General features: G+C 33.7%; 2 protein-coding genes across 5 annotated transcripts; one reads left to right on the top strand and one right to left on the bottom strand.

The window, feature by feature from the left end:
* Nucleotides 1–7,437: 7,437 nt before the first annotated feature.
* On the bottom strand, nt 7,438–16,365 carry LOC106056224 (trichoplein keratin filament-binding protein-like). Of its 2 annotated transcripts, none has more exons than XM_013212848.2 (14): nt 16,266–16,365; nt 15,135–15,336; nt 14,580–14,688; nt 14,363–14,464; nt 13,208–13,333; nt 12,749–12,922; nt 11,672–11,784; nt 11,359–11,425; nt 10,919–11,029; nt 10,315–10,376; nt 10,026–10,107; nt 9,287–9,472; nt 8,799–8,942; nt 7,438–8,283 (listed from the first exon to the last, which is right to left on the bottom strand). In XM_013212848.2, the coding sequence occupies exons 2-14, from the start codon at nt 15,323–15,325 to the stop codon at nt 8,254–8,256; spliced, it is 1,497 nt and encodes a 498-aa protein (XP_013068302.2). In that variant the 5' UTR covers nt 15,326–15,336; nt 16,266–16,365; the 3' UTR covers nt 7,438–8,253. The 2 variants fall into 2 exon arrangements, with proteins under 2 accessions (XP_013068302.2, XP_055862248.1); XM_056006273.1 differs by lacking the exon at nt 16,266–16,365 and adding an exon at nt 16,090–16,106.
* Nucleotides 16,366–16,412: 47 nt separating this feature from the next.
* LOC106056225 (pleckstrin homology domain-containing family A member 8-like) lies at nt 16,413–26,845 on the top strand. 3 transcript variants are annotated; one of them, XR_008774066.1, is made up of 8 exons: nt 16,413–16,573; nt 17,704–17,864; nt 18,707–18,762; nt 20,172–20,299; nt 21,055–21,205; nt 22,118–22,304; nt 22,673–22,750; nt 24,037–24,080. XR_008774066.1 is itself a non-coding variant. In XM_013212851.2 (7 exons), the coding sequence occupies exons 2-7, from the start codon at nt 17,714–17,716 to the stop codon at nt 24,142–24,144; spliced, it is 672 nt and encodes a 223-aa protein (XP_013068305.1). In that variant the 5' UTR covers nt 16,414–16,573; nt 17,704–17,713; the 3' UTR covers nt 24,145–26,845. The 3 variants fall into 3 exon arrangements, 1 of the variants encoding a protein (XP_013068305.1); XR_008774065.1 differs by having other exon boundaries at nt 22,118–22,750; nt 24,037–24,106; XM_013212851.2 differs by lacking the exon at nt 22,118–22,304 and having other exon boundaries at nt 16,414–16,573; nt 24,037–26,845.
* Nucleotides 26,846–27,512: the final 667 nt, after the last annotated feature.

The raw sequence follows: 27,512 nt of genomic DNA, 5'->3' as shown, positions 1-27,512 counted from the left end.
ATGGCAATAATGAGGATTGGTGTAGTGTCTTATCTTATATAATACAGACGTTACTTCAAAAAAGAAGATGATTACGTCCTACGCGTCATGCATTTAGTCATGCATATTAACCAATGACTTAAATTCTGCCAAGTCACTGGTTTTCCTGGCTAGCTCAGGCAACCCATTCCATGCTCTAATAGCACTAGGGAAGAAGGAGTATTTGTACAAATTTGTCCTAGCATATGGGACGAGGAATGTGCCTTTATCTTTGTGTCTTTCAGAGTATTTTATTAAATTTTGTTTTTGTATTTGAAGATTATGGTTCAGTGTTTTATGTATTATTGCTACTTTACTTTTGAGCCTTCTGTCCTGAAGGCTTTCTAAATTTAGTGATTTTACTAAAGGTGTTACTCTAGTCAAATGTGAATATTCGTTCGTTATGAATCGCATACTGCTCTATTTTGTGTCTGTTCTAGTTTCTTAATGTTTTCTTGAGTTGAGGGGTCCCAAACAGAGGATGCATATTCTATTATTGGCCTAACCAAGGTTAAATAACATTTTAGTTTTATGTTCTTATTTGATTTATAGAAATTTCTTTTAATAAATCCTAATGCTTTGTTTGATTTTTTTGTAGTTTCATCAATATGTGGATTCCATGACAGTTTTTCATTTATTATAACACCTAGGTATTTTGCGTTTTTAGTCTGTGTTACTGGTTTGCCATGAATAAGATAAGTGGAATTAATTTGTTTTAGTTTTTTTGTTACTCTTAACAACTGACATTTTTCTGGGTGGAAAGACATGCTCCAATTTGATTCCCATTTCTGTAATTCATCTAATTCTCTTTGTAAAATATCTGTGTCTTGTGTTGTTTTTATTGTTCTATATATTATGCAATCGTCTGCAAATAATCTGACTTTTGTTCCTGAAGTAATGCAATTTGGTAAATCATTTATGTAAATTAAAAATAGTAGTGGACCCAAGACTGTTCCTTGAGGTACACCTGAGTTTACTGTTATCGGTGTTGATTTAGAGCCATTTATTATTACAGTTTGTTCTCTCCCTATCAGAAAGTCTTTAATCCACTGATGCAGTGGACCATTAATGCCGAAATATTTTAATTTTTTAAGCAAACTATGGTGGTGAACTTTGTCAAAAGCCTTAGAAAAATCTAGTAAGATAGCATCTATTTGACAGTGTGATTCACGGTACATGACTGCACAAACCCTGCGATTGCATAATTTGCCAATAATGATGCAGACAAAGCGATGTCCGTAGGGAGGGCCTATTTAAATTTTCTGTTCGTTTTCGCCTGTCTTCCTCAAAGGCTTTTCTGTGGACTTCGAATGTGTGTCCCGCGACCTTTGTGGGAGCTCTTCGATTGTCTCTTTTAGAGCCATCTTCTGACACCTAAGCCAGTGTCTGCCAATCTTTTTTCTTTGACTGCTGAACCCTTCGTTCTTTCGGAGAATTTAGCGGAACACATTTTAACTATTTTTATTTTTTCAATTTGTTAAAATATTGATTAAACCATAGTCTAAAAATAATTCTAATTTATCTGTAATAGGCTTATAAAATTATTTGGTCATGATCACTCACCGATCGTCATCAATTCTCCTAGTCTTATGTTTCAATTCATCAGGGTTAATTTGGTTCTTTTTTTTTTTTTACCTATCCCTTAGTCTATTGGACCGTTGGGGCACTATGCAAGATTTGTCGACCGTCTTTCTCCATTCCTCTCTTTGTCGACCGTCTTTCTCCAGTCCTCTCTGTCTTTTGCCTTAGTTAGAACCTCTTTCAATGCCAGGCCCATCCATTCTTTTATGTTGTCTTCCCATCGTTTTCTCTGTCTGCCTCTTCTTCTTTATGGTTCTAGCCAACATGTTCTACGACAAAATGAATTACGCACACCAAGAGTTGCGATAACATGGAAGCCAATACGAGGAAAGCGCAAACAGGGACGTCCTCGTATTAGCCTATACCAGGCTAACCGTGCGGGATACGCCATTTATGTAACGGCCCCTTGAGGAACAGCGCCTGGATTGTGACAAGGTTGTGGGAGCTTTTTTACAACTCCGCCCAGAGCAATGAGGATGCTCTCGCACCCCCTTAGGCACTCCCACGGGTCTTGTTTTGCTACCCTTTAGCCTAATCGTTTCCTCCTACGATCGTTTTCACCCGGGCGCCACTATGAGGCAGGGTAGCATGCCCGGGTAACGCTGTATCAACTATCCGCCTCGTCCTAGACGCACTCGATTCTCTGTTCCGGACCGACTTCGACTCGTACATGTGAAGTTGCGAGGTAACGTGAAGCCACTTGGCTCTGACACACTCGCTCTTATATAGGGTCCCTACAGGCTTTCTAGAACCGGACGGAACATCGCTCGACCCTTCTGGTGAATCACATGACTACATCCCTCGTGACGCTCCTGTGCTCTATTCACAAAAAGATTCTTCCCGAACCGCCTTGGTTGAACCGTCGCAACTCGTCACGGTTGACCGCTCGTCTAGCGCTGGCCTGGGGTGATTTGCGTCGGCTGTCTACACACACCACAACCCCCATCTGTGTCACCACCAGGTTTATTACAATATTGTATCAAATAATTTGCTTCTCTAGATAATTTTTAACTCCGTCATCTGTGTCACAGTCTTAGTTGACATTGCATGATCTAAAGTTCACGTCATGTTAAGAGTTTAAAAGGCACGTGGAATTCCTGATGTAGAAAACAGGAAGTAGAATGAATAAAGTTAGACTTAGAGGTCAGTCAGTGAAGTCAAGCAGACAAGTGAAGTCAAGTAAAGAAGTCAAGTGTTATTCTTTGGACCGAGTGGTCAAGTATATTTTGGTCCGGGATGGACAGTAGCGACTTAGAAAAGTCTGTAGTAATTTCAGTTAGAAAGTTACTTGTGGGCAGTTGTTGCCTGTGGTCTTTTGAGACATGTATTAGTTGATCTATATTTCTACACAGTGTTACCCGCTGAGATGCGGACGTGATATGTATCTAACATATATTGGATACTTTTGATACCGCTGTTATGCGGATAGGATTGTTTATTATTTCTTGACTTGTAGCACTAACAAGGAGTGCAGTGTATTATTATTATTGTAGTAAAATAAACTTCATGTTTGTCTGCTGAAACGGACTTAGGTCAGTTTATAGTATTTGTCTTGTCACGTGTCAAGAGCACCTTAGGAAGCAAGAACTCAGTATTACACGACATTCGCATTCTGCAACCTTACACCATTAAACCTGTCATTCACAATCTGCCGGTCCCAAGCCCGGGTGTGAAAGGAGGAGGATTTGGAGTGAGACCAGCGACTCCACCCAGTAACACCACTATTGCTAAAGAAACGGCAAACTTTATACTTTAAGTGACAATTTTTTTGTGGAGGCAGCTTGCTACCCAATGCACCGAACGGCGAGGGGGGATCTAAGTCTACGTAAGATAAGTTTTGTGAAAGGTCGTATTGTCACGAGTTATTATTGAAGAATTGTAGTGTCTCCCCTAAATTATATGACACACGCCAGTTCGTAAAGGCTTCTACTTAAACACGCTCAGCACGGCGTTGGGTATATTTTCCTTGACTTCAATACTTTCCAACTCAGTTCAATACAACAAGAAATCCAGCGATGAACATTGTGATTATCAAATTTCTTTTTAAAAAGAACACGGAACATCTGTGAACGCGTGTGGGTGTGTGTGGAGAAAATTATTAGCTTGAAATGGTAAAACTGTAGTAGGCTAGAATTCATGGGCATAGCAGGGGGGGGGGGGGGTCAGCGGGGTTTGACGGTAAAAAATACCTCTTTAATATTAAAAACAAAGCAAATTATACACTCAAAATTCTATGAGTGTAGTTAAAGGGATTTTGAGTTTAAACTCCCCTCCAAAGGAGTTTGAAGCTCAAAAATGCCTTTTCAATATATAAAAGAAGCAAACTACACACTCTAAAATCTATGAGCGTAGCCAAAGGGGTTTTGAGTTTAACCCCCCCCCCCCCGCCTGCGGGGTTTTAAGCTAAAAAATACATCTTCAATGTAAAACAAAAAAGCAAATTACGCACTCAAAATACTTTGAGCGTTGCGAAAAGGGGTTTTGAGTTTAAACCCCCCTTTCATATGGGTTTGATGCTAAAAAATACCTTTTCAATATATAAAAAAAGCAAATTACACACTAAAATTATTTGAGCGTAGCCAAGCCAATTGGGGGTTTTGAGTTTAAACCCCTCTCCTACAGATAGCTTTTTTTTTTAAAGTTTAAAACCCCACCAGATGGTTTTGAGTTTAAAATCCCCTTACAGAGCGTTTTGAGGTGGAAAACCTCTATCTTCAATATTATTCTAAAGCAAACTACAGTTACCAAATTATACGATCGTAATTAAATGGGGTTTTGAATTAAAAAAAAAAAAAAAAACTCCAAAGATTTTTTAGTTTAAAACCCCCAACAGATGATTTTGACGATAAAACTTCCCTTTTCGATATAAAATCTAAAGCAAACTACAGTCACCTAATTCCAAGAGCGTATTCAAGAGAGGTTTACACATTTACACACCAGTGGTGGGGTTCCATTAATAAAGTGCTGTGAATAGTCATCTGCGAAATTGAAAAACACTAAATGTGGCTCAACAACGTTGGCTAAGACATATTTAAGGAGTCAGTTATAGAGATCGGGTCTAAATCAAGAAATCCTATGCCGAACTGGGAGTCGACCCCTTAGTAAGATTGTGACAGAGTGTCGCATAAGGTTTGCGGGCCATGTTCTCCGACAAAATGAATTACGCATAATAAGAGTTGCGATGACATCCTAGTACAACTTGGCTCCACACATTCATGGAGGTCCTCAGAGCAGGTGGGAAGAGGCTTCAGAAATTACCAGTGACAGATTTTAGTGAAAACAGCTTGTCGGCAAATGCGCCGAACGGCGCGGGAGGGTCTAAGTCAGTAAGAATAGCACATTAGGTATTTGAAATAAAACTTTTTAATAGCAGGAAAATGCACTGCGTTGGGGGAGCTCGTAGCGCTCCCCTAGACCCCCATGCTGGCAATGGCGGGGAGTCTACAATTTTTCCCACTAACTGCAGGAAGAACCTATTCTAGGGCACAATAAACGTCTTCCGAAAGAAGGAAGGGTCAGAATGTAATAAAGATTATGTACACACACACATACATACATATAAATATATTTTTTTTATATAAAAGTTGTACTAGGATGTCATCGCAAAAGAAGAGACGTGTATGTTTCGAAAGGGTAGCAGATATTGGTGTATAGTTAGACCGACTGATGATACCAGTACAGGACAGGCTACGGAGATTTAATAATGTTATTGTTATTACATTGTTAATATTAAAATGTATTCAATGAACTGATAGCTGTTACGATATGATTCAATGTGAATCTGGCCTTAGTAATGTTATTGGATGCCTGTCTATTTGTGTAATTGATTGAATTGTTTTGTAAAGGCCCAATATTTCAGTCATGGCCTCAACAAAAAAAAAAATTAACTTTGGATAAATGTCTATGTGTATTTCAAACGTGGTGCTCTGCACTTCACTTGTATATAATATGATATACTGCTTATCAATCGTTGTTTTCAATTATATTCGACTTATATATTCAAGTTATTTAAAGTTTTATTAGTTAAGATATCACGCCTACAGCGGTTTAGTTGTTTACCAGAAGTTTGGTGCTACAAGTCAACGACCGGTAATGATACTAGGCTTATCAGAAATTGATAGCCGACCAAGTACTCGCACTCCTCTGGATTCTGAGAAGCTTAATTTTGGACAATTTTTTGCACCTTCAAATCTTTACAAGTAGTGCTTCCATTGAAGTACAATTGCAAGGATAAGCTATAGGCCTAATTGTAATAAAATACTAGAATGGGTTGATGGCCGAACATAAATGCTGTATTAGAGGGTTGCAATTCTTTTTTCAATAAAAAGTGTGAAGTAGTCTAAGGCACGTTAGTGGTGACTATTTGCTTTCATTTGCACATAATTACAGGCTATAATTAGAATATTTAGATAATGTTTAGAATGTGATAAATGTTGTTTGTCTGTTGTTTTTTTCCTTGCCAGCTGTCTTTCGATGTGATAAATATGAAAGTTTCTTTGAACAAGAGTTAAGGATGCAGTCATCTTAATAAATGCATTAACGTCTTGCGGAGTTGCGGTCTATGTTAGCGATCGATAAAATAGCAGGTTAAACATATCCACCAGTTTACGATGGCAAAGAACATATGAAACTTCTTCCACATGCTATCGTCAGTCAAAACTTTGCTTTGGATCAGCGGAGCACTGGCAGAAGCAAGAAACCAATAATAATAATAATAGTAAAACTACGAGCAGCAGCATGAATTAACTTCATTTTTTTTTTGGTGGGTATTTTAGTGATGAAACTGCACTTTGGGCCTTCCGTTTGTTGATGGCGATTGTATTCGAGAAAATTTCATTGGTTTTGTCCCTTTTGTCCGGAGAGACGCACTGTCTGTGTCTAATGTCTTTGAATACATTGTGTATAGTCAAGACTTGGACAAACTCCTCGTCCAAGGCTAGAATGGCTGCTCCCGTGATGGCTAGCATTCAGAACGGTGTTCAGGGAAGGATTCGGGAAAAAAAAATCCAAAAGTAGCGCGTCTCACACACTTAATCTTGTTCTCATTGGCCTGAAGGACGTATCTCTGATACGTAATGTTGTTGGTGTCATCAAAAAAGATTATCTTTCGTAACAGTCCCAAGCAAGTGTCGGTGATAAATTTACCTCTTTTTTGTGAGACACAATAGACTGGGAAATACAAACCCATTCGCGCTTTCAGTCACAACTTAAAGAAGATCTTTGTTTGGCGGATCTACAAGTGAAACCAGACAAAATACACATATGTAAATTAGTGCTTGCTCCTCGTGTGTTTCTAATTTTTCTTTTCATTGTACTAAATTATTCCTGTTTGCCTGATAATGCAGTCTGTCCAACTTCACATATCTTATGAAAACAACGTCAATAACGACACACACAACCCTATCATAATTAAATGAACTGTCTGAACAAAGATGTCTCCATTATAACTACATAAGAACATGCCAAAAATATCAACAAGCAATATATATATATTACATATATATATAATAAAACATTTATATATTTATATACATTTATATAAACATTTATATATTAGAGGGCTATAAGTCAAAGACTTAACCTGAACTAAGGGGATGAATTGACTGGGGATGAAGTGACCAGGGGGAACAAGTAACTGCGAATACAGTGACAGGACACCTCTAATCTCATTACAAACTTGTATTAACATTGTTACAAAGTTTAAAATGATAATGAAATAAACAATTTTGGTAATTTAATAGTATGGTTTCCCCTTCTCTCCTTGCCTGAACACCAAACATATAGTTACACAACATTAAGTATAATAAATAAGAAAAAATGAAAACAAACAAAGTACTAAAGTGATTGAATTTTATCATGAAACTATTTACAGTATAAATAAATAATACAAGGTGAATGTTTTCTACAGTGTTTATACATTGTCTTAGTACCATACATTTAGGACACAGGGTGAAATAAAACTAAAATGCCAAAAGATTGTTTCAGTTACATTTCTACATTTGATAGTAATCTCTGTGCACCATTACACTAACTTCCCTTCGAAAATGTAAATATTTATACATTGAGACAAAATATTCACTTATTCCAGACTCATAAAGCTACTAATATGGCTGCATATAATTACAGATCTATAAATAGCAAATATCTATTCACACATCACAATAGTAAGAAGGAAAGAAAAATGTTGCCAACTAAATTTTATGGCAAATAAATTCTATGAGACCAGGCAGTTTTGTTTCTTTAATTACAAAATGAGAACTAAGCAATAGATTCTATTCTCTTTTTGGAAGGGTTGAAATTTAAAATGCACAAGAAGCTAAAACAGAACTTAGAATGAATGAAAATTCATTATCGCACTATATATCTACATATATAACTTCCCAGAAACTTTTATGATAGTTCTTGAAACAGTAACTTGTCAGATGTGCAAAAACAGCACACAAAAAAATATATTTTATCTTTTATTTTATAATAAAATAAAATAATCTCCAATAAAATTGAAGTCAGTCCAGCAGAGTTACTCCTTTGCTGTCAATCCACAGTGAAATAAGTTAATAAAGGATGAAGTTGAATTTATTTGACATCGACTTCAGTATCTTACATTCATACCTTCCAAGGCAGTTTAAAATGAAACAAAAATGTCACTACATATATTTACATCCAGGCCTGTTTCCTGCTGTAATCCTGCAACCAAAAGTCATGTTGTTAATAGTAATCCATTATTCTTCTATACATTTATTTATTTTTATTTGGCATATTTTCAATGTATTTTAAAATGGATTTATTATTTATTTATCGAAATAATATGTTTGCATTGAGCTAATTATTTTGGTTGGCCTCTTTTAGTCTATGGTTTGTCTCATAGAACACTTTTTCATGTGAATGTGGAGCCCAATTTTGGAGAGACACTCCTGTCCACATATATCGCAGGTTAAGGTGGCTTTTGCTTTGGTGGTAGAGTTGCCAATCATTATTCATTTGGCATACTTTTCTTCCAGAGTTGAGGCCCTTGTATTTTCAGTCCATTGCTTTCTTGGTCACCATTTCACTCCACATACTGTGGTCTAAGGCTATATTCTTTCCAATTATCAGTTTCAATATTCATTGCTTTGAAGTCCTGTTTGATTACATCCACAAAGCGGATAAATAAAAAAAGATACCAAAAAAACAGAGTAAAAAAGAAATAATATAAACTATACCCTTCCAGTGTGTCCCCTGAGGTGCATGCGTTCAGTTTCCTGTCTCAACAACTCTTCATAGTCCTCCTCCTCTTCTTTCTCTTCCTCCAGCTCTAGTCTCAAATTTTCCTTTTCTTCCAATTGTTTCGTACGATTAGCTTTCATCTAAAGATGATACACAACAGGAATTGATTGTTAAAAAAAATATAAAATACACATGACAATGTTTAATTCTTCTAAGTTCTCTTTTTAAGAAAAAAATGCAAATACAACATGTATCAATTGGTCAATCAAGAATGACAGGGCTACATGTGTTGTATTGCACTAATTATCAACCAATAGTAATGTTGAAAATGTCAAAAAAAAAAAAATAATGGCAAATTTGACACTATGCATAATAAAACATAATTTATTATGCATAAATGAAATATGATTGGAACATCTTAAAGTTTATTTACCATAATAAAACAGTGGATTATTACAAGCTCACAACAGAGCGATAATTTTACCTGTTCCTCCAGCTCTGCCTTAGTGGCTAGCTTGTTCTGCTTTTGATTCTCCTCTTCCCTTCTGGTCATCTGTTGGGCTATTTCCATTTCTCTGACCAGTTCTTCCCTACGCTGAAGAGATTCCTCTTGCTGTTTTTGGAGCTCTTCTAGTTTCAGGGCAATCTGTTCTTGTCTACTTTCTAGCACCTTGGTACAATACATTATATAGAAATGTTTAAATATAGCCATGAATTGAAAATGTACTAATGTATATTTTATTTAATATATGACTTGACTAAACACTGTATTATATATGCTTGGTTGTTTAACATAAAAGTTTAACTACGTAGGGCCCAGGGCATGGTGGCACAGTGGCAAAGTTCTTAGCTTCCAAAATGATGAGTTCAAATCCTGAGACTAGACTTTAGAACTTGAGGATTTTTAGAACTTCCCGGAGTCCAACCAACTCTGATGTGTACATTAGTTGGGAAAAAATAAAGGTAGTTGGTCATTGTACAAACCAAACGACACCCTCATTAACCTTTGGCAACAGAAATATTAACTTTGGAAAAACGGAAATAGATGAGCTTACACCATCTGCCCCAAGGATTGCAAGATCTGAAGGGGAACTACTTTTTAATAAATGCTGATTCTATAGATCAATATTTACATATTTAAAAAGACATCTTTTGAAAGCAATTGCCAGATATGAGATAATCTTTAGCTACTGTAGTGAAAAAAACATTGATGATGTTATTACCTCAGCCATGAGTCTTTGTCTAGCTTGACGCTCTCTTTCCCACTCAGAGGCTCTTTTCTCCCACATTCTTGCTGCTTCATCTCTGAAAATATGTTTGTATAAATTGGAAGTGATTTTTTTTTCCTGTTACATAATATTTAACTAGTCTGCAATATAGTAAAATTTGCTTGATTCAGCACACACGCTGAAAAGTCTTTATCACTACCGCTTGTTATAACTGTCCCAGTAAATTTTAAAGAGACACGAGATAATACATTACTTTTACTATTTGCATTTATTAAATACTTACTGGTACAGCATCTCAAGCTCAGCCTCTCTTGCTTTCTCCAATTTCAACTGATCCTCAATAACCTGACAATAGCAGGAACAAGAGATGAAGAAATGCATTTCTTTCTTGCACAATAAAATTTAAAAGCATCAAATAAGAAGTCATTACATTTATACAAGTTACAAACTGCAAGAAATTTTAAAAAATGCATGATATACTTTTGCATATTTATAAATATCTGTTGATGTTTTATACATATCACATGACCAGGCAGCCATCCTGTGTGATTGCATTTAATATGATTTAATATATCTATATATTAGACCATTAAAGAAAGATCCTAGCATCATTAATGTTCATTAAAAGAATATATGGGGCTTTGTTTAGAACAATAATTTCAATCTAGCTATTATTTATTGAAGAATTGTTCACATTAAAATGTATAGTTGGGACTTACAATATTTCTGTCCTGAGTTTGAACCCTTCTTACTCAATCCTACCATTTAAAACCAATACTATTTTTACAAATATTAACAGAATATTGAGCTTGGCATTAAATTAATAAGGAGCAAACATGCAAGCTCAAAACATTTTTCAGGTGAATAATTTTAACCAAATAGAAAACCTCTTTCATCCAATGTGCATCTGCTCTAGCCTTTTCTCTCCTTGCAGATTGAAGAGCTAACTGTTCGTTTTCTTTAGCTATAAGATCCTCCAGTAATCTCCTATCTTGTTCCTAGAAAAAGAAAATAATTTTTAAATTTTTGTTTGTATATAAAACATACAACTATACACATGAAACAAAACTAAAGTTTCATTTCTGTTGCAACATAATACTTAAGTATGACTGACTCACAGGTCCACCCAAGAGTATTTATTACACACAAACTCCCTTTACTATCTCTTATTGTTTTGTTTTTTTTAACAAATACATAAAAGCAGCACCACTGCCTTTCCTTTTTCATCTCTATTTTTCTGAGAATGAATCAACTGGAAGTGCCATGAATCAAACCAACTCTAAAAAGCTACCACTAACATAACATGTTGGTATTGAGCCATACTAACCAGTTCCTCTTGTATCACTTTAGACTTGTGCATCATCTGAGTTTTATGTTGACGTAGTAATACACGCCTGTAAACAAATAATTAAATAATAAAATATTACTAGCAAATTTATAATTTTGTAAGCGACTGTGATTAATTATAGCTAATTTTCCTCATTTTCGATACACATTGTTAAAGATTTTTAATATTTTAATATCCTACACTATTAACAGAATTTGTAAAATTGACAAGAATAGATGGAGAAAAAGAATAGATTGAGAAAGAATAGATTGAGAAAAAGAATAGATTAAGAAAAAGAATAGATTGCATTTACCCAAGATCTTTTTTCTTTCTTTCTTCTTCTCTCTTTCTTTGATACTCTTCTATTCTCTCCAGCTCCCACTTTTGTCTCATCAGTTCTTCTTGCTGCTGCTTCCACGCTTTGGCCTAGATCAATAAACACAGGAAACAAACTCTTCTTATGCACAAGCAAATAGAACAAAAAATTTAACGACAACACATAAATGTATGCAACATAATAGCTATAGTGTATTCAAAGTATTAAAAAAAAAGTAGAAAGATATTCTGTTCCTGCTTAATAAACTTAAAACAAAAAAAAAAGAAGTAACACAACAAGATGGACTGTAGGAAACATAGATCAAATGACATTTAGAAATAACAAGATGATTCCATCTTTCAACAATGTTTACTTTGAAATCTTTAACCCAATCAACTTTATTTCTGGTTTGAAAAATCATTAACTTTCCCTATCAAAGAGAAGTAACTGAATTAAACAAAAATTTTTTTTTTTAATTTCGAAAAAAAAAAACAACTTTAAAAAAATAAAAAAATTAAGATCTAAGAGTAATAATGGAATAATCAACTAAATAGAACAGTATGTCTAGTATAAAAATATATACTTTTTAAATTTTAAAAACAGTAAAACCTTTAAAATATTAAAAAAGCTTAAAAAGTATTCAATTTCCTGGGTGGGGGCTTATACACTGGGGAATGAACACTTAAGTTAAAAAAATTCTAAAAAAACATGCGTATCTGGTTTTCACTAAAAATGAGTCACCACACTCTCATTATCACAAGATATGCAATGAGCTCTTCATATAGGAAAGTTTTAAAAACTGCTGCTAGTGTCCTAATGCATCCTAATGCAGTGGGGTTATGCTATCAACATCGCATCATACTGCAGTAGGCTCTTTGGGTTGAATCTTTAAAAAAGTTTTTGTTCATAATTAAGTTGATTTACAACTGACAAACAGAGAAATTTTTCTTTTTATCAAAAAGTAATTAGTAATCTGTTAACAAATCAAGTGAAACTACAAATTTCTTGCCTAATAATTTAGTTAAAGCCCTAACTGGTCACTGATTAAACTAATAGATCAAATGAAAAGTTGACCTCTGCTTCTCTTCTCTTGAACTCCATCATCTGTTCCCTGAGAATTTCTTTTAAGGCTTGCTCTTCTTTCAGCCTCTCCCTTTCTTTCCTTCTCTCCAACTCCAAGGCTGCCAATCTCTCTTCTTCCATCTGGTGTTCAAATGCTATTTTCTCTTGCCGTGCTGACTCTAGTCTCTGTGTAGATAAAAAGATAGTATGATATTAGATAAGTGCAACGGGCCCATGGCATGTGAATTCAGTCACTTAAGTTTGAAAGTAAAAAAAAAATAATAAAAAGCTTTCTTAAAACTAAGGGAGTGACAATTTTTAAAGTCTTATTTTCAAAGAAAGGTAACATTTATTTTTCTAAAGTAGAAAAAGAACAACAAGATATGAAAGGAAAAAAAAACATTGATAAAACCAAACAAAACAAGTGGGTTTAAACATTATAATGATACATAGTAGGTATCCTATGCCTACCTCTTCCTTTTCAACTATCTGATCCCCCCAGCCACCAACAACATTTTCTTGAAGGAGAGCGGACTCCACTTTTCTTAAATCAGGGTTGTTTTCTCTCCAATGTTGGTACAATTTCTCCTCTGCTAGCTAAGTCAACATGGACGGAAAAAATGACAGATTAACAGCATGTAGTTATAGTGCCTTAAGATTTTAGAACTGCATAAAAATACATTTGGTTTGATTTGATTGATTTTGATTTTAGGCACATGGGCACAATTTAGTAAAGGTAGTACAAATTTAATAATTTGGTAAAAATCTAATGTAAATAGTACATGTTCACAAATTCATAAATCAGATCTTCGTAGACAACCCCACTTCCCGGATAAAGCCCAGTACCTTCCCAGGGTCGACATTGTCGAATAGTGTTTTTAAGTTAGTGGCTCAAAAATATTTCTCCCTGACATCCTGGTATCTGGGGCAGTCAATGAGGATATGTTCCACGGTGAGGGGAGAGTCACAAAAATACATTTGGAAAAGGCTGCTTAGGTTGCTGATACTAATCTCCTGGGTGTGAGTTCTAGTAGAGCAGAAACTTTACTTGGGATACAAGGAATTAAGTTCTTGAGTTAATCTAACTTCAAATAAGTACATGACCTGAACTTGAAAAGAATAAAGGATGCTGGTCATTGTGCTGGTTACATAACACTGTAAAAAGTAGGTGAAGTACCCCTTAGGGCCTTGTGATCAATGGGGCAGACGATGTAAAAATCATCACACTTTGTGGCACATGGTTTATGAGGGTGTCATGTGGCACAATGACCAACTGCTTTTACTTTACCCAACTAATGTTGGGTGTTGGGTGGACTAGTAAACCATTAAGAACAGGATTGAAAAAGTAAACCATAAATACAAGTACCGGTACATTAAATTTTCAAAAACTTGTTTAGTCACAATTGTCAACACCTGCTAGACAGCTATTTTGTATGTGGACTTCATTTTTAATGGTATTTCACTGGTCACACAATTAATACAATTAGACTTAAGCTGGCAATATCAATGACTCAAACAAACAAAGTAAAAATATATATTATCACTACTTTCAGTCAACCAGTCTAATAAGCTTCAAAGTTTTAATTAGATTGACTTCAAAGATGAAAAAATGTGTGAAACGTTTACCTTCTGCCTCTTCTCTTCTCTAGCTGACTTCAGATCATCAACCCTAAACTTCATCTCCTCAAGACGCTCATAATTTGACTTTGAAAGCCCTTTCAGCTCTGCCTATATTAAGATTTATTCAGAAAAAAACATTTACAAAAACATTTAGTACCATTAATAAATCTAGTAAAGCACACAGAAGCTCACAACAATTAGGTCTACAAATAATTACTGGTACCTCAAAAGCTTTATTTTCTTCTGCAATCTTCAGAGCCAGTTTATCTCTACGTCTTCTCAAATTTGAGGACTTTGAATCTTTATCCTTTGATTCATTATAAGCATTCAAGCTGTTAAAAATATGTTACTTAAATTACTTTTTGTAGCATATTACAAGCTATTCCAACATAATCAATAAATAAATGTTCAGCTCAGAACAGGACACAACAGAATAAGACAACACGTTTCAGAAGCTGAAAATTGGAAGTTGTGAGATGTGCCCTTGCAGAGTGTCACAAGAAACTTGTCTTTCAAAGCTGCATACTTTAAAGAAACACCCAAACCAAATATAGAGAGCAGCCTGACCTGGAATCCACTATCCAGTTCATCTTAGATATAAGAGTGGTTATCTGAACCTTACAACATGATAATGAAAAGACAGAAGAAGAACACTTTTAATAAACATATACTTAATATGTGTTACACTAAGTCTCAAAGGATCTTTTTTTTTTATTTCATCTATCTAGTATTATATATTAGGCTTAGCTACTTTTAATGAGTTCTAAGGAACAGTTACCTGTCCTGCAATCCTTGGCTAGAACACCAAGCATTCTGTTTTGCTGCCCACACATCTGAGCTTTTAAAATAGTTTGCGGTGTCTGACCACTTGTTGCGGAAATCATCTTCATGGTTGCGCTGTCTGACTATAGCACTTTCATACATATTTTTACGTGATGACCAGTATCCACGCATTGTTGGCAGCGCCATTTTAAATTAACCTGGAAAAAAAAAAGTAAGACTTAATATCAAGTGTGAAGAGTGTCAGTGACTTCAATAAATTAACTACGGTAGAGTAGATTAAATAATTATAAATACAGAAGATAAAGAGATAGGCTGGATGCTTGTTCCCAGTATAAATAATAGTTATCAGAACCAGTTAAAAACATTTTCTAAATTATGAAAAAATAGTTAACTGAACTTGATATTTAGCTATATTAACTCTGATTACAGTACCAAAAACATCAGATTAACAAAGGCTACATGACCGAAGGGGTGTCTGATTATGGTACAGAAAACATCAGATTAACAAAGGGGTACTTCAAGAAATTTAACTGTGTATGTCAAGAAACTTCTATATTTATGATGTAATAAGATATATTCTTGTCATGTGTTTATTATGTTTGGTTTAGGTCCACTTGATGAGATAAACTTGTGACATATGATATCATCATATCATAAGCGGATTCAGAAGTGCCATAATTATAGTTCAAACACTTTAATAAACAATGAAGTGACAAAGTGCTGATATGATATATAATTAGACTATTCTAGAGTTTAATTCTTTAAACTCAATTTTGAAACAATTAATGTATGTACAGTTCATATTTAAAGTAGATACAGGATTATGAGGATACAATGATCAATAAAATAAGTACCGGAAACTTTGACTTAGTACTTAGTAACTATTAATTAATTAGAGTCTAGTATTTACTAGATCTAGATCTAGATGTAGTATTTTATATTTTATTTACTTTAATTTTAAAACTAGCGACTTCTAGGTCTAGAATCTAGATATAACTTTCTAGCTCTCCCTCTTGTCCCGAACTACTAGTAGTACTACTCCTCTTACTAATATCTAGTAAATAATTAGATCTAAATCTAGATCTAAACATAGATTAGATCTATTTTCAAAATATTTCATAATTACAATGAATGCAAGCCCGAACGGCGGATATTTTCTATAATTCAGTTTCGAGTGACAACAAATGCAATGCGCAAACGCAGAAAAATTTTCTTTTAAAAAATTGGAATGTCAATAGTTATTTAGCGAGTTAAACTTTTACATACCTTACTATGGTCCTTAGATATTGAATCATCTTACTTTAGTCTTAGTTTTGATTTAGACCTCTAACACTAGAGTCACTAGACCATACCTAGTCTAGATCTAGATCTATCTATATCTAGATACTAGTCTACTATCTAGATCTATATAGAATCTAGATCTGGTGATTAGAGGTATATAATTTAACTCTCGATTAGTGATTAGATTCTAATACTTTGTAACTTTAATTTAATTAGTAATTTAGTTTAATCTAGCTAGATCTAGGAATCTAGTATAGACTATAGTGTCACTATAGAGTCTATCTATTTACTATTTCAGTATTTCTAGTCCAGATAAATTAAGTTAAGTCATAAGATAACCTATTTAAGGCTATTTTCTAAAATTGTAAAATCAATCTAGAATCTAGATCCAATCTCTATGGTGGGGGGGGGGGGGGGAAAGGGGCTATCTGGAATCAGGTTTCCTTGATGCCCTTATTGGGCCTTCTACAAGCCTTGTCTTTGAGTCCTATGATTAAAAACGAATGCAGTATCTTACATGGCAATGGCTATGCAGCTCCACCTTTGACCCACATAGTTGGCCACATCCAATGAAAACATAACCATACCATAACCATTATATGCCGCTGGTCGATTTAGATTTTTTTTTTGACATCTAAGTCTGTCCTTGGCAGTGAATTTTCTTTTGTGTATCCCGCGGCCTTTATAAAAAATCTCCAGCTATCTCTTTTTTAAGTTGCCAGCTGTCAGATACCCTTTTCTATAGATGTCAGTTAAAGCAAGGTGATGCCTAAGCATTTCTGTGGGACATCTCTGTTACGATTACCACCTTTGCAGCTCTAAAAAAAAAAAGACTGCCTTTTGCAAACTCTCGTCCCCCTATACAGGATAGTGCTTTCTCCAGCGTAACTGTCGACCATAAGAAGTCCCTCTGTACTGTCCATACCAGCGTGTTCTGTATGGAACTTTTGAGAAAGAGACTTTCTTTTCTAATCGCTATGTACATTGACATTTAGAACTAAATAAACACGAAAGCAACTTTTCGAATTAGGAGTCTTTACCTGATCCAAAATAAGTTAATATATTTCCTCAACAAATTATTCAAACGAGCGAGGCTCGGTCACCTAGGCTGGTACTATCTTCTTTATATTTAAAATACAGAAGTTACTTCAAAAAAAGATTATTACGTCCTATGCATGTTCTTATATCATTCTTAATCTAAATCTAGCTAGTAGTATATTTTAAAAATTATTTTCTATTCAAAAGTTAAAATTTTTTTTTAAATATTATTTTTATTATTTCAGATTTTTAAAGATGTCTACAAATACAGAAGGCATATATATGTCTGATTTTTCTGGTAATACAATATTTGGAAACCTAAAACAATTTTCAAAGCTGAATGAGAAAAAGACCATCAATACAGAACTTTTCATACAAGCCTGCAAAGATGTGACAACTTTATTAGGTAATATTCTTGGATAAATAATTAGCACAAAGATATGAAGAAAATGCTATATATTATATGATTTTTTTTTTCACACATCAGTTAAATATATTGCCAAGATTACTAGTAATTCCTGGTAAGCTAGGTTTTAAAAGTAATTTCTAAAAAAAATGTTTGTCTTTTGATTTTACAGTAATTGTTTTGTATCATTTAGAAGATTCATTTTTTTTTTCATCAATTTGGCTTCCAAACCAAAGGGTCTGAGGTTCTAATCTCTGTGAAGACTAGGATTTTGAATTCTGGGATTTTTAGGATGCCCTTCTGAAGCAGGGGTCCCAGGTTCAAATCCTGGTGAAGACTGGGATTTTTAATTTGGGATCTCTAGGTGCCTCTGAGTCCATCCAATCCAAAGGGTACCTGACATTAATTGGGAAAACTAAAGATGATTAGTCATTGTGCTGGCCATATGACATCCTCGCAAATGAGCTTTTATACCATCTACCTTATAGATTGCAAAGTCTGTACGGTGTACTTTACTAACATTACTTTATTATACGCCTTATTATATCTTCAATTAACGAGTTTAAATTTGTTACCTGTGGATCTGTTTAAACCAAAAATATAATATTCTTATTAACTGCTGCCCAAAGTAGAATCTAACAAGAAGTGAATTTGATTTCAGCTGCCTGCTAGTTATAATCATCAGGGTTTTTTTTTACAAACATTCAGAACTTGCAGAGACAGGAATCTTTAAAAAATGTAAAATTTGCTTCAAACATTGGCTAGATGTATTTTAAAAGAGAAATAAAAAAAATTAGGACTCAGATCTTAATGAAAACATACATTATTGCTTATTCTTTAAGATCGTCTGGGTGCACAGTTTTCCATTGCTAAAAAAGACATGCTTGGAAATGTTAAGGTAAATTGTACATCTTAGATTTTTTTTTTTTGTATGGGCAAAAATTTCATAGGTTGTACTTTTTTTTTCTCTTACAAAAAGTACTTTAAATCTCACTGTGACATGCATAGTTTTATATAAATATAGTCCAGACCATTTGCTTTAAGAAAGAAAAACAGCAATTGTTTTTTAGAGTTTTAAATCAAAGATGGAAACTTAATTTTTTTTTAAAGAAACCATTAGGGTTAAAGTATATGCACAATAAGGCTTTTAATAGACTTATTAAATTTCACTGAGGTTGCTTTGATATTTCATTAAAACACTACCAATCAGGGTTGTTGTGGTTTTGACCAACCATTAAAATATAAATAGCATTATATAAGTCTATAGCTCTCCGCTTGGGCTACCCTAGTTCAGAGCCCCCATAAAAGGGAGCCCTTTCACATTTTTTTTTATGCAGTTTGTATACATATTTGAAGGTTTTGGAAACTGGGGGATCCATATGTATCCAGGTGTCCTAATATTTCTGGTGATGAGCCTGTCTATAGCCACAACCATGTATTCAGACATGTTTTGAAGTCTCAGCCTACCTATTTTCCTCTTTCCTGAGGGGCACTCCATATTCATAATCCTTAGTAGCTCAGTAAAATGAACTCACTTCTTCTTCGTTCTCATTGTTATGTTGGAGCATTCAGATGACTAGACCAATATATGAGATGAACTGCGCAGTGGTTTCCAAAATCAGGGAGCTCTCCATATAGTTTTCTTTCTGTTGGGGTGTTTTGGGGCCAGTGTCTTATACGGGCCTCTTGGTAAAGAGAGCAGTTTTGGAGGACGTGGTCGGCATTCTCTGGTGATACTCCACATGGGCAGATTTCACTGGTTCCAATTTTGAGCTTCCGGTACATGTGTTGTCGCATTCATTTACTCACTAAATACAATCATATAATATATTAAACACTTCACATTTTCCTTTTGGCTAGCAATATAAATGGACTATCATAATATTTTAAAATTAGTTTTAGTAGGCATGAAAAATCATGGATTCTTGAAAATTTAATGTGTCCCCCTGCTTTTTTTTTCCAATTATTACTCTTAGAATAATTTGTGTGAATTTTAGTATAATTTTTATGATTAAAAATTCAATACATTTACAATTAGTGTTAAAGCCTGGGTTGAAAAAAAAACAACACCAGATTTCTTTTTTTTTTAAAAAGCTAGTTGTTGTTTTTTTAAATACCCAAAGTATATCTTTTTTTTTCCTCTAAAAAAATATTGCCCCAAAAAGTACATATGGATTTTTTAAAAATTCATCCAATAATGGGATAAAATATAGTTTTGTTGTGCCTTGACTAGCTATTTTTTTTTAGGCATTTACAAAAGGAAAATAATTAATTTGTTTTGTCTGCATTAAATTTTTTTTAAATCAGAGAATAGAGGAACGTTTTAACACTAACAAATCACAGTATACGACTTTAAATTCAATTATGGAAGAGGATTCTAAAGACTCACCTAAAGGTCACACAAGTGCTATAGTGGGAATTTTATGGCTCAAAAGGTACAATACGAGAATAGAAGCATTGACATAAGTGCTTTTGTTAAACATTAGATCATTATACGAATGTATTTCTTATTTGTGTGTGTGTATCAATAAAAATTGGTACATGATGGGAGAATAATCCTTTGGGTTTGATCGAGAACTGGGTTTCTCAGAACTGAATATGTTTCTGCACACAGCAGACCACGTTGGTATTTAAGATTATTATTTATTTATTTATTATTATTATATAAGATAGTTTGGGAAAGTTAAGGCTAGTGTAAGTAGTAACTTGTGTTGGACTTTCAGTGCCGTTTTGAACTCTATATCACAAAATTAGATGACCTTTTGGCATTTCAGAATATAAAACAAAGAGTTGAAATGTATGTTGCCAGTATATGTCAGAATTAGTCATTGATTACAAAAGCTCATTTATGACTGATGGACATTTACCTTTTTTTTAAAAAAGTTTTTTTAGAAGTAAATTTAAGTCTCTGATTAACAAAAATGATTAGATTAACACATGAATGTGCATAGAAGCATCTGTAATTTTTGTAGGAACATCTGTATGAGATACGATTTCCTATTTTAATCATTTTTTTTTTATTAACTTAAAGACCTATTTATGTTTTTTGCATTCAAAACTAAAAGTCAATGGAGCATAATATCTTTCTGTGGTTGGGGTTTACTGATATCTTTACCTTTCACCAACATAGTTAGATTGCTTTACATTTCTTATTGTACTATCTTCTTTCACTATTTGTTTTGTTCTATAGAGGGCTGGAGTTTTTATGTGCTATTCTTGATGGGTTACTGAAGGCCTATGAGAAAAAGGTCATAGATGACAACCTGAGGCCCATAATACTTGAAGCATACGAGAAGACATTGAAACCTTACCATGGCATGGTCTCTAAGTTTTTGTTTTCAGTGAGTATGTTTATGGATTTACTTTCTATCCACTTGGTAGATGGCTGTCCAAATATATATTTTAGATTGCTATATCCTCTAACTTTTGTCTGATGGTCAGCCAACTACAAATCCTCATATCTCAGTATTCTTTGACTTCTTTTCCAGTTGACTCCAGATATAGCCTAACTTTATTGTCTTATTGCATTTCAAAACATGTGTTTTGATTACCATCTATGGCTATGGGGATGTAAAATTGTGGCCAATCCTTCCATATCTGATTGTCTTGTACACATTATTTATTTCAAATGTTGTGGGGTTGTGATAGTTTCATTTCTTTTTATTATTATTATTTTTTTTTTTAAAGTAGGCAAAATATTATTATTTTTTTCTTAACAATTGACATACCACTTACAAAACATACCTTCATTATTGACCTTTCGATCTATGGGGAAGATGATTTGATGATGTAAAGATAATCTATTTCTGTGGCCAACAGTTAATGAGGATGTCAAGTGACCAACAGGATGATCAACCACTTTTACCTTTCCTCAACAAATTTCGGGTACCCATTAGAGTTGGGTGGACTCCTGGGAGCACTAAAATTCACAAAATTTTTCAATTTCAGTCTTCTCTATGCTTCAAAGTTGAGACTACCATGTGTCCTCCTTCATTATGCATAAACCCAAATAGTGAATATTCTTTCCTTAGTGTTTCTTCAAGAATTAATACAATGTTTAACTCAACAGTTTACACATTTATTATGTTATGGATTAAGACAGAATTTTAAGTAACTAACCCTATATGAATGATATAAAATATAATTTTTTTAGAGATTAAAATGGAAGGTGAACTAGTAGCCTTATTTTTTTTTTACATTACCTAAGCATGCATACATGAACTTGACCTCTAACAATTTTTTTTATTTCATAGAATCTGACACGGTTAGTACCTTCAAAAAGTAACTTCAATAAGGCTTTGTTGTTGAGAGAGGATGCAACTAATGAAAGCTTGATTTGATGATGTAAAGATAATCTATTTCTGTGGCCAACAGTTAATGAGGATGTCAAGTGACCAACAGGATGATCAACCACTTTTACCTTTCCTCAACAAATTTCGGGTACCCATTAGAGTTGGGTGGACTCCTGGGAGCACTAAAATTCACAAAATTTTTCAATTTCAGTCTTCTCTATGCTTCAAAGTTGAGACTACCATGTGTCCTCCTTCATTATGCATAAACCCAAATAGTGAATATTCTTTCCTTAGTGTTTCTTCAAGAATTAATACAATGTTTAACTCAACAGTTTACACATTTATTATGTTATGGATTAAGACAGAATTTTAAGTAACTAACCCTATATGAATGATATAAAATATAATTTTTTTAGAGATTAAAATGGAAGGTGAACTAGTAGCCTTATTTTTTTTTTACATTACCTAAGCATGCATACATGAACTTGACCTCTAACAATTTTTTTTATTTCATAGAATCTGACACGGTTAGTACCTTCAAAAAGTAACTTCAATAAGGCTTTGTTGTTGAGAGAGGATGCAACTAATGAAATGGTTAGTTGATTTTGTTTTGCTGAAACGATTTCAAGCCTAAGGGCAATTGGCTTTTGAGCCAAAATTTTTCGGAATATTCCTTCTAGATAGGCTACTTAAATTTCACTCAAGAATTGAAGACAATGTTTGCCAAGACAAATTGACAAAGAGGCCTAAAACCAGAAAACTTTCTTTGTTGTAAAATGTTTTCTATATTTCAGTTGTTCCTTTAGAGTTGAAGATAATTTACTTCCTAGTCCAAACCTCCTGCAGGATGACAGGGGATGGGAGCGGGTAGGATTTGCAGTAAATCCTAACGACAGTCCTGCGCGCAAACTGCACGAACAGGCAGCCATCTTTGAGCAGGACCGTCTTGTTAATCTTGGCTATACACCAACTCAGAATACAAACTTCCCCTGCACTGCAGCTAAACCCAAATGCAGGAAAGGCTTTGATTGTCAACTCAGTGAAAAAAATCAGGGCCCAATAACCCTTAGGTAGCTTGTATAAAATGTTTGTAAAATGTTTTACATCTTTTCGGATGTTCCTTCAGAGTGAGTTCAAGATAATCTACATCCTAACCCAAAACTCCTGCAGGACAACAGGGGATAGCAGCTGGAAGTGTAAGAGCCTGGTACCATCAAAATGACCAAATGACAGTCCTGCGCACATACCACAAGACCATGTAGCCATCCACTGTGCTACACTCTGGCATGAAGGTTCTTCTTGTCTCTCTTTTTATCCAAGCATTGATTCTGCTCCAGGAAGCTATGCAAAACAAATTACACTTTTTGGGCTGCTATATTTTAGTTGAATTCTTGTTTTGGAGTTGCTGTGTAATTCATGTGACTTCATTAATTCATGTCAAACTCATAGAGACTCATGCCATCTTTTACCTCCTATTTACTTTTAATCAATCACTTAAAACATTTAAGAGCTAATGTATTTATTATAATTACTGAAGTAACTTTTCTTTGCCATACTATCCCTGTTGTGATTTTTTTAAATTGCCCTAAAAGCATGTTCTTCAGAGCTAGAAAAACTGAATTCCTGCATCTGGGATATGTGAGCTCGTATAGATACGTGGGATAATAACTCCAAAGCTCTTCATAATAATAGAGGATAAGATAAACTGTTACCTTATTGCAGTAAATTATCTATAGTACATGTATGTACCGGTATTCATTTTATTGTCATGGAAGAATAATTCAATTTTTAAAATTCTACTTATGCAACTTAGTGAATGTAGTCAATATGGAAAACAAATTCAATCACACCTCAACCTTTTCTTTCTATTTCCTTTGCAGCTGTTTAAGGACATATCCCTGTATCTAGAGAATTTCAAGGATAATTTGGAACTGATTAACTCTTTGTTTGTTCAGTATGGACTCAACCTGGAAGAATCTTCGAAATAGAAGTTTAGATTCATGAGATTGATTGTTCTATTTGTTACCTCTAAAGAATTCCTCACCTGTTGACAATATTAATATAGTTGGTAGTTTATTGGGTAGACTTTAAACTGTACTTATTTATATATAGATATAGATTTAGATAGTATAAAAAAGAAGTGCAACACTCTCATTATGTTATTCACTGGTAGATGTTTATAAGCTAGGAGATTTATATCATTTTTTTATACCAATGATGTAACATTTACTCATCTTCTGTTATAATGATTTTTTAAGTACTATACACAAGTTAAAGGAAAGTACCATTTTCATCTGTTTCTAAGGATGATGGGTAACGAGAGTATCTTGCAGCCAGCACCTTTTGCCATTTCTTCCCCAAACTATTGTTTCGTGCCGTTTGCTGGGATCAGAACCCGAGTCCCCCTCAGTTTGGGAGCCAGGTTTTTTACCACTCAGCCACCATACCACAACATACATAATAACTACCAGTTCAAAGAATAACAACATTGGACCATAACTTCTTGGTGGTGATGTTGCTTTTTTTAGCCTTTCATAGAATTTTAACTTTTTCTCTAACTTGTTGTTTAGTAAGTTGTGACTGTAACCCAAGTTTCAATTATCACTTTTATATTTTTTTATTCTTTGCACTTTCTTTCAACTCAGATGTCTACTTTACTTTGTGGACATACAAATATTGTCTAGCTAACTCTTCTCCAGCTTTTGAAAGAAAGAAATATATCAGCAAACCCTCACACCTCTTCTTTTTTTTTTACTTTTTTTGACAAAGCTACATTTTTTAACTCTTTCTCTCCATAAGTATTTCCATGTTTCAATGGAATTATTCATTTTATTCATTTGGTATCATCAGTTGGAGAGAAAGAGTTAAAGCATTCTATGAAAACAAAAGTTAATTTGTTGTTTTTATTGCTAATTCGCCATACATTCCATTTGAGAAATTTCTTTTTTGGCCTTGCCACACAGTCAAATATAAAGTAGTAAAGTTATAGGACCTCCAGTCCTCTGTTGCTAACTTAGCTGAGACTTCTAAAGCCAATGCAATTGTTCTGACTGCTGAACATGTTGACAACATTCTTTTTTGTGTCATCCTCCTTCTATTGTGTGATAATTATCCATGTGATAATCTTTTTGTTTTGTCTCTCGACCACCACTTCCTAACTATTGATAACTTCACATTTGCTTGTCTTGTATTGAAATGTAGAATTCAATGAAGATAACAATCATGTGAAAGGTCAGCAAGACAAATACAATTTAATAACTTTTTTTTGGTGCTTTTGTTACAGGCATTTGATGTAAATAAAGCTAGCAATATACTTATGGTCATTCCTGTCAAAGCCTGTCACTTGGAATATTTTAAAAAATTTTAACTAAATGTTTAATAAATATTGACTGTTTAATGTGTCTAGATCAGTGATAATTAAACTGAGTACATATTGTTTTATAAGAGCCTTGTTTTCAGACTTGATCCCTATAATAATTTTTTTTTTAAATTTTAGAAATGAATCATTCTATATTTGTTTCATAGCCAATATCTGAACTTTGATTCATGGTAACCTCATGATGATGATGAGGAATTTATATTCAATATTGAAACTATAAAAATATTTAGGCTAAGGCATGTTTTCATGTCACCAATCATGTAAAAAGGTCAATTTTTTTTCTAATTAATTAAATTCTATTTTTTTTGTTTCATTGTCACAATCTGGTTAGCTTCAATTCAGGACAGTCTAAGAATTCATATTCAGTATAGAAAATATATGTATTTGGTTTTGAGGCATATATTGACATGTCACCAATCATGTAACTGAATTTAATGTCAAGAAGTAAAACTCATGACTTGTTAGCATATCACTACAATATTAAGCCAAATCAATTGTATCATCTACTTCAGTACAGTTCAGTTGAACCTAGCTGTATCTGAGGAACAACCGAAACCATACTTTGTCAAAAGAAAAGAGATAGACTTTACCAAGCTCAATGTAATGAGATCTAACTCATTTTTGTTGTCTGTGTTCAAGTTCATTTATGTATGTTTAGATTAAGTCGACTGCTTCTTAATTGAGATCAGATGGTGTCAAGCAGTGGTTTCTAAAGAGCTTGGGACACCATTAGTTAAGTGATCTTAAGGCTTTTTGTGGGCAAATTAAAAACTTCATTAAAGGTTCAGTGGTTGTTATATATTTATATGTGAGGGGGTGGGGCGTTCATTCAGAAATTAAGAAAAAAAGATTGAATTCCCAATATTTATATATATTTACATATTATATCTTGAACTTTAACATATCACTTTACATTCCATGATAACCTTCTATATATCACTCACATTGTGCTCAATTTTGTTGTAATGCTATTATTCTGCCATAATTTACACATTACTTTATTGACTTAATTTGCCATGTCTGCCATTATGTTTTGATTTTGTTGTTTGGATACCTACATTTTTATTTCATCTAAAATATAATTGCCAGTTGTGTTCAATCTTAAATTGATAACATGGTAGTGAATACTTTTATTACGAGAGGTTGTTTAGGGCTATGGTTTTATTTCATTTCAATAATATTTTCCCTGGGTGAACCTTGTTCTTTTGGACAGGATGACAATTAGTTTTACTTCAATGGTGCTGAAATTTTGTTTTATTTCACTAATATAATTGGTATTAAATCTTTGACAATAAATGTTTTAATTTGTATATTGTATTTCTTGTTATCTCTTTTTATGCATGTATTTTCCACTACAGTAGATCAGGTGGTGCCTAATCTGCAGATTAGTATTTTATGCGTCCAGCTGGCAGGTAGAAAAGAAAATCTTACATCATTAAACTATTTATTTAAGGATAGTAGCTAGAGAAGAATACAGAAATTTTATTCCCAGTATTTGATTTAAAACCAATGGTTGCCACAGGTAATTTTTGTTTTTTATATAATTTGGATATAAATAAAATTTCAATTAATCAAAAAACCCCACAAGATTACAAAGAGAGTTTCCACACAAACTCAGAGGCGGCAAGAAATATTCAAGACGTGATTTTGTTTTGATTGTCAAAAGTAATAATGTTTCAAAGATTCATTTGGCTTGTAAAAAATGTTTTTTTTTCTGTAAAATGTTTTGGATGTTCCTTCAAAGTTAAAGATAATTGACTTCCTTATCCAAATCTCCAGCTGGACGACGGAGGGATGGCAACTAGCAGAGTATGAAACCGGGACCGTCTAGAAAATCAGTCCAGCACGCTAACCCCACAACCAGGCATTGCTGTTAACTTAATAACAAACTAATAGTCTATTATTGATAAAGAGATATACTACACATTACGGCATGACAACTGGATATGTATAATGTCAGATGAGCGATTTTAGATA

Source organism: Biomphalaria glabrata, chromosome 12 (genome assembly GCF_947242115.1).
Source record: "Biomphalaria glabrata chromosome 12, xgBioGlab47.1, whole genome shotgun sequence".
NCBI lineage: Eukaryota > Metazoa > Mollusca > Gastropoda > Planorbidae > Biomphalaria > Biomphalaria glabrata.
This window is presented reverse-complemented; position numbering and strand designations above follow the sequence as displayed.

Excerpts from the sequence above, each read along its gene's own strand:
- LOC106056224 (XM_013212848.2), bottom strand. The coding sequence starts at position 15,325 with ATGGCGCTGCCAACAATGCGTGGATACTGGTCATCACGTAAAAATATG. Across the intron at positions 12,923-13,207 it reads AGATAGTTGAAAAGGAAGAG|AGACTAGAGTCAGCACGGCA; the intron begins GTAGGCATAGGA and ends TTATCTACACAG. Across the intron at positions 8,943-9,286 it reads AGGCAGAGCTGGAGGAACAG|ATGAAAGCTAATCGTACGAA; the intron begins GTAAAATTATCG and ends TATCATCTTTAG.
- LOC106056225 (XM_013212851.2), top strand. The coding sequence starts at position 17,714 with ATGTCTACAAATACAGAAGGCATATATATGTCTGATTTTTCTGGTAAT. Across the intron at positions 17,865-18,706 it reads AGATGTGACAACTTTATTAG|ATCGTCTGGGTGCACAGTTT; the intron begins GTAATATTCTTG and ends TTATTCTTTAAG. Across the intron at positions 20,300-21,054 it reads GGAATTTTATGGCTCAAAAG|AGGGCTGGAGTTTTTATGTG; the intron begins GTACAATACGAG and ends TTTGTTCTATAG.